Source organism: Festucalex cinctus, chromosome 11 (assembly GCF_051991245.1).
Source record: "Festucalex cinctus isolate MCC-2025b chromosome 11, RoL_Fcin_1.0, whole genome shotgun sequence".
Lineage (NCBI taxonomy): Eukaryota > Metazoa > Chordata > Actinopteri > Syngnathiformes > Syngnathidae > Festucalex > Festucalex cinctus.
In genome coordinates, this window is record NC_135421.1 from 24,753,052 (window position 1) to 24,760,413 (window position 7,362).

Below are 7,362 nucleotides of genomic sequence, written 5' to 3' on the forward strand. Positions count from 1 at the left end.
TCCATTTATTCCGCTTTTCTTCTCAGCTAAAATCAGCGTGGACCTGCAGGTCTCTGAGGCAAATCAGCAGTTCTCCGCGTTTCCCTGCAGCCGTTAATGAAAATATCAGTCAATCAAAAATCTTTATTATGCTGTGAAAGCGCCGCTTATCTCCACACGTGCATACAAATACAAGCCGCGGTGCTACCAAACCCGTTTTAGCTCCACGGCCGGCAGCGTGTCACGTCAAGTGGATTTATGATGTCGTTCTTTTCACTCCGACATGTGATGACTTTACCTGGCGTGAACCAAAATACACAAAAATGTCAATATTTGGAAAATCATTTCTTTGCTCTAAATTTTACACTGAGAGAGGTCATTCCAGGTCAAATATTACCCATGTTTAGTGGATGCTTTTTGGCATGAGCGATATGTGCGGCCACACTCGAAGGCATTGCGTTGCGTTTATTAACATCAAACATGCTATATTAATACAATTTGGGAAGATCTGTGAATTATCATGAGGATCTGTTGACCCATAACATACTGTATAATGACTAATATGCCACCTAGTCCAACATTAAGGTTGTTTGTGGCAGAAGCGGGGCCCATCTGTGACCTGTCATGTGATGTGTGCCATGACACCGAGGCCACCTCAAGCATCCTCCAAGCCCCGCCCCCTCCCACACACAACCCCGACACCCCCGTCCCTCGGTTAGTGGTACCCCGCAGCCCGCCGCCACACGCTGCTCATTTACTGCTACGCTGGTTTTCATAATTAGCACCGCGAGGCCTCATTAAATCTGCTCTAATGAATAAATATTGTATTTCATAGCGTGATTAGCAGATCAGCTCAACGCTGAAGCGTTGTAAACAATTACTTGGCCAAATATTCATCACCCCAAAGTGGAAGATCATTGGTATTTAAAACAGGAAGCACGATTCTCAAGTGCATCGTTATTATACCAATCATAGGTTTGGAAATGTTACGTTTTGACAGGAGTTGTGCTTGTATTTCTTTAGATGCAATTTTGCCGTCTGTCATAGACAATTGTACAATATTTGTATAAACTCCCATTACAAATTTAAAAATGCAGGGCATTTTTTTTTTTTAAATAAATGCTTTACTGCTATTTATGATCATTTACAAAAAAAATAATAATCAGCCTTACTGTTTATTTATACATGGTTGTTTTATTAAAAAATAAATAAAAAAAATTTAATAAAAAAATAAACTGAATCAGGGAATGGCAAGCTACGCCTCTGTCAATAACACAAGTGACGCTTTGTTTCTGCAAAGATTATGACTTTAATAATACAAATGTACAGTTAAGTCAACACGTTACAAGCAGTGGGCTAAAACCAAACCAGAAATTCCCCAACCTGAGCCGAAAGAAATTAGCTTTGAAGCAGAGTGATACAGCAGACTTGACTTGCAGTCATCACGTGTCCAGAATCACGAGGATGAGCACAAAATGAGCCAGAGCAGAGCGAAGGATGAAATGATTTACAGGTACAAGACTCCCATTAGACTGCGCTAATTGTTTCCACGCCATTAGCGCCGGTTATCTAATGAAGGAGATACGAGCGGTACAGTACATCACACCAAGTTCCTCGCCGTCGCCACGTGGCGGGCAGTGGACCCCGACCTGCGTCCTGTCGAAGGACAAGCTAACGGGTCTCACTTTTTCACACGTAAACACGTTTACACAAAAATTAAAGGGAAAGTCAACCCAAAAAAAAAAATTCCTTGACGATAATATGTTCTATGAAGCCACACTAGTCTAAATATGGTATTCAGGTTAATATTGCGTTAGTGGAATATGAGTTAAGTAACAAAAGCTAGCAGTTTTTATCTATTTCAAAAGGCGGCCATTTTGCCACTTGCTGTCGAGTGAAAATAACAGTTGCTCGGGTAACAACCAATCACAGCTCAGCTTCAAAAAGCAGGTGAGCTGTGATGGGTTGTTGCCTGAGAAACTGTGATGTCATCTTCAGTCGACAGCAAATGGCAAAATGGCCTCCCCATGAGATTTTGCTTCATAACTCATATTCTACAAATGTAATATTAATCAGAATGTCATGTTTAGACTAGTAAGGTAACATAACATATTGTCAAGAAATGGTTAAGGTTGACTTCCCCTTTAAACAGACAAAAAAAAAAAAAAAAAGAGAAAAAGCAGTAATGACATTACCCATCTAACCAAAGCTAATGAAGCAGTGAAAAGAAGAAGAAGAAAAAAAGAAAATCAACAAATTTTTGTACCATTACATTCAACCTCTGTTAACAATTTTGGAATTGTATTCATTAAACATCGATTATAAAAAATGCACACTTAATATGCATCTTGCCTTAATCTGCTATTGAACTTTAAAATGCAGCAAATATTTGTGCAAGTGCATTTTGAACTGCAGTTCATTCTAAACATTGCCATAAAGCAGTTTTCTTTTTTTCTTCCCCCCAATCAAAACAGTAGTTTATCAAAACTGGTTCGTTATCTCAGATGATCAACTCGCGTATTCATTTCAAATGCAAATCCAAGAATTAATAACCTGATAATGCGATCGCACAAAAGTGTCAAAAAGTTTGTCGTCGAGCGTCTCCGTTGGCTGCTCATCCCTGGCTGATCTCTTCCAGCTCCTTCTTCAAGCTGCAGAGAAAAACGACAATATATTATATTCACAATCACCATTTGAGACCATAAATACAAACGTCTCACCTTCTCAGGTAGGCATGAACATTGTCAAAGCCGTGATATTTGGCCAGGTAGACCAGCACGCCGGTGGCGCAGCGGCCTTCGCGGGCGCGGCAGAAGCTGCAGTTACAGATGCCCCGGCACGGCGGGCAGCGCCACTCCTGGCGGGGACGACGAGGCACGCGTGAGACTCCCCAACAACGCTTTGGCGAGCGCGCAAACACGCGCAATGTTGACGGAACTCACCGTGTCCAGCAGAGCGTCTCGCACTTCCTCCCCGTAGCGGTTCCGAAGGCACGGCCCGCAAAACTGACCCCGGACGCCGACGCATTCGGGATTGCGGCAGTTGGTTTTGGTGTCGATTGTTTTCTGCCGACACTGGTGGCAAGTGCTCCCCTGGAAGGCGGACACAGAGAAAAGGCTTTTTTTTTTTTTGAAAAATACATAAATACCCTCTCCCACAATAGCAATAAATAAAAAGTACTCTGTTGAAGTGAGTTGCAGAGATTAATTTAGATAAAAGTAGTGCTTTTATGCTATGTTGGAACCAATGAATTGTGTTGAGGGCCTTCATTTAGACAAAAGTAGTGCTTTTCCACCATTTTGGGTGCAGCAATTATGTTAACAAAATTAAAGCTTTGCCGCCATCTTGGGACCAAGGAATTGCACTGAAGTGAGTTGAGTAACTTCATTTAAGACAAAACTAGTGCTTTTTTTACTAGGTCCGAACCAAAGAATTATGGAGTTGAGGGTAAAGTTTTGCTGCTATTTTGTGCCTAAAAAATAAGTTGAAGTGAGTTGAGGAGCTTCATTTAGCCAAAATTAGTGCTTTTCAGCTATCATGGTGGCAGGAGTTACGATGAAGTTGAGGACAAAAGTGAAGCATTCTGCAATCTTGTGTCCAAGGAACTGCATTGAAGAACTTCCGTTTTGACAAAAGTAGTGCTTTGCCGCCACCTTGTCACCAAGGATTTACTCTATGTTCAAGTGAGTTGAGGGGCTTCATTTTGATAAAAAGTAGCGCTTTGCCGCCATCTTGTCACCGAGGTACTATATTGAAGTGAGTTGAGGAGCTTCACTTAGACAAAGTTAGTGCTTTGCTGCCAAGGAATTCCTGTATATTGAACTGAGTTGAAGGGTTTCATTTTTGTAAAAGTCGTGCTTTGTCACCACCTTAATGCATCTAATGGATGTTAAAAAACATTTTGGTGGTGTCGACTTCTCGCAGACGAACACAGGTTAATACTTGTATTTAGCGGAAGAGCATTTTATTGTTCTGCTTGGTATTGGTAGAAATGGTATAAAACGTCTTCACGGATGTCGTGTTCCTGCTGGACTCACAGTGATGGTGTTGTAAACTTTCTCCCTCACGTTGTAGCAAATGCGCTCAAGCTCGACCTCCGTGACCTCGTCCACGGGTCGAACCACGTGAGGGAAGGCCTTGATGCCGTTGCACGAGCGGCGGCGGACCTGCGCGGCAAAATAACGTTAGCCGTTAGCTTTGAGAGGAGCGTTGGCGACAACTTACAGAGACGGAAACGCAGATTACCGGCTCGTCCACTTCTTCGTAGTAGCGGCTCCGTCGCACCAGGCTGAACTTGTCCTCGGGTTCTTCCTCCTCCGGCGTCGGGCTGGGCGGGCCGTCCACTAGCGTGCGGGAGCGAGTGTGCGGTCGAGACAGACGCTCCGAGCTACGCCTCAAAGTTTCGGGCATGGAGCGTCGAGGTGCACATCGGGCCTGAAAAGTGATGACAGTGATGCACAGGATCAGAAAAGTATTCGGAGTTCTTCTGTAAGCGCCAGTAAATTATTGTTATTTTTAAGGGCACAAAGAATAAATGCCCGTTCTAACATCTTTGCTAATTTCCACTTGTCTATCACGTTTTGCATTAAATGTTAGCTTTAAGCTAGCAGACGTTTGACCGCTCTCTTTGTGTCATAATGTAGCAGTTGTTTTAAGGTTTAGAAACTCATGTAATCTATACTTACTTTTTTGTCTTTTGGCATTTCGCATGTAAGCATTAAGCTAGCAAAAATTCATTGGACCAAACTATATTGTGTTTAAATAATGTTTAATTTGCTTGTGTTGTATGCGCTGTGTGTTGCTGCTCTGGAAATTAGCAGTTGTTTGAAGGTTTATAACTCCTGCAACACTGACGCTAATTCTGTCCAGTTCGCATGATGTTAGGGTTAAGCTAGCAGACTTCTGTTGGACCTAATTATTGGTTTGGTTGAACATTGTGGTCTCTAATTAAATATACAATGTTTATGTTCATTTTGTTGTACTCCCCATTTGTATGTGTTGCTGCTACGAGTGTGTTAAATTAGCAATTGTTTGAAGGTTTACAACTCTTAACATCTATGCTAATTTCTGTTTGTCTATTGCGTGTCGTATTATGTTAGCATTAAGCTAGCAGACGTTCATTGGATTTAATACTACAAGTTGGCTGTGTGTCAATATATTTTTTATTCCATTTTGTTGTTGTTCCATATGCGTTAAAGTAGCAGTTTGAAGGAAAACCAAGAGCTTTGCTAATGACAGTCTATGGCGTTTTGCATTGTTAGCGTTAAGCTAGCAGACTTTAGATGGAGTATGAAGACTGGGAATAGACTTTTAAACTGTATTCTAAATGTTTAAGTGTGTCTTAATGCAATTAAATGTGTTTAAGAAGATATTTCAGGTGTGTTGAAGACGTGAAAGTCCTTAAAAAAAAAAAAAGAAAAAACCTTTTGCTCACTGATTTTTCACCTGTTGCAGGTGGCATATGAACTACACGTATGCACTATTGGATGACGAGGGTGTTATTTTACCGTTGTGGCTGCAGCGGTCATTCGTTTGGGAAGGAGACCTGGTACATTGTTGAGCTCTGCCATCAGCTTAGCCAGCTGAAACAAAACAGGGATGAGTGGTCACAAACCCCAAAAAAGTCTGATCATTTTGAGTAAACGCGATCTTCGCTTACCATTTCTTTGTTCTCTTTAATATTCAAGGCTCTCTTGGCCATGAAGTTCTCTTCTTCCTCATCAGAGTCCAGCACTTCAGGTTGAGGCAGCGGTTCGGACGCAGGCCTCTTGGCGCCTGCCTTCCGGGCGGGGAAAGCAATGGCCACCTTCAAAATGTTGGACCTGCGTCCACGTCTTGCAGGCTCAGAATCGGGATCTACTTTCTGGGAGGAAACATTTTTGAGCATTCTATCTTAAAATGAAACATTTTCACCCGTCCCTTCTTTACAACTCACCATCGCTTTCATCCGAGTGTTGATGAGCTCCTCCTCGAACCCGGTGCGCGCGTCTTCCTCCGCAGCGGCCTCCGGAACTTTCGGCTTGTCAAGCAGTCGCCTCGACAGTCGGGAGCTTCTCCTCTAAATGACAAAACAATGTTGTTAGCGCCACTGCTCAGATGCTTCACAATAATCACCGCCTGGTAACAACACACGTGTTATTACCGTGTTTGCAAAGCCTCCATCGGAGCCAAAACTGTCGCAGCTGTCGTCGGAGGAAGAGGAGGATGTCTCCATGGTAACCAGGGGGACGCTGCGGAAGCTCCTCAAACTCATCCTGGTGGAGGGAGGCTGGGCTGCTGCACTCTGGTAAAGAAACACAGTCACATAACTCCACTTTTTAATCTCATGGATACAAATAAACGTTACGGGTCACCTAGTGTCCTTTTCTCACAGGAATCTCTTTATTGGCAGATTTTTAAAGATGTCTACCATCACTTAAAGAAAATACGAGTGATCAGGCAAACCACTTTTTTTTTTTTTTTTAAATGGGTTTTCAAAACTGTCCAAATGTATGCAATTCTGCCAGGTTATGTAAACAAGCACAACTGTACAGATGTAGAGATGTAAAAACAATGGTTTAAAACAGTGGTGCCCAAGTTTGGCCCTTGAGAGCCCCTATCCAGCTTGTTTTCCATGTTTCTCTCCACCAACACACCTGATTCATGATCAAGATCGTTAGGAGGCTTCTGCAAAGCTTGCTGATGAGCTGATCAGCTGTTGAAGGAGGGAGACTAGATAGGATCGAGGACCGAACTTGGGTACCACTTATTTCAAATGTAAGGGTCACTAAATATTTTTTTTCTTTTAAGAAGAATAGTACAACTTTTTTTTTTCCAATTAAGACTAATTTAAGTAAGAAATCATGTCTAGAATTTGGTCAGGATGTGCTTTTCTTTCACAAAGAAGGAGCCTCCAACTTTTGAACTGCACTATGTCGTACTTGTAGTTTTTGCGCAATTCACGGCAAAACAACGCTACGTGGCGAGTTTCCGGTCACGGCAAAAAGAACCACCGCTATTAATTTTGCCAGGGTTCCACAAATTCAAGATTCGTGAAGCAGTTTGGAATGAAATAAGTCAGTAAAAACACAAATTTGGATCGTGTAAAACGAATGAAAGTACAAACGTAGTTTGGCGTAATACAATAAACGCAACAAGCAAGTAAATATTTGGTGTTACCTGGGAGCGTGTGCAAGGCATTTTTTTTCCCTTCAAAGTTGTTGCACGCAGACAGAAAGTGGATCCGAACTGTTGCTCGCCTCTTGAGCTCTGCAGTGAACAATGCACATCCGGCTCCGGGAGCGCGCGCTATTCACGTTCGTTTCCCGCGCCACTAGAACGTCCTGGAAGCTGACTAAAATAAATAAATCGTTTAAAGGGAATAGTTCGTGTTTCGCTGCGTAA

General features: G+C 42.5%; 1 protein-coding gene across 1 annotated transcript; it reads right to left on the reverse strand.

Annotated features, from left to right (window-relative positions):
* Positions 1-1,268: 1,268 nt before the first annotated feature.
* Positions 1,269-7,276, reverse strand: cdca7a (cell division cycle associated 7a). Its single transcript, XM_077536045.1, has 10 exons — positions 7,138-7,276; positions 6,122-6,262; positions 5,915-6,037; positions 5,639-5,842; positions 5,487-5,561; positions 4,225-4,413; positions 4,017-4,145; positions 2,922-3,071; positions 2,700-2,836; positions 1,269-2,630 (listed from the first exon to the last, which is right to left on the reverse strand). Exons 1-10 carry the CDS (start codon positions 7,156-7,158, stop codon positions 2,594-2,596), a joined length of 1,206 nt encoding a protein of 401 aa, XP_077392171.1. The 5' UTR covers positions 7,159-7,276; the 3' UTR covers positions 1,269-2,593.
* Between the last annotated feature and the right edge of the window lie 86 nt (positions 7,277-7,362).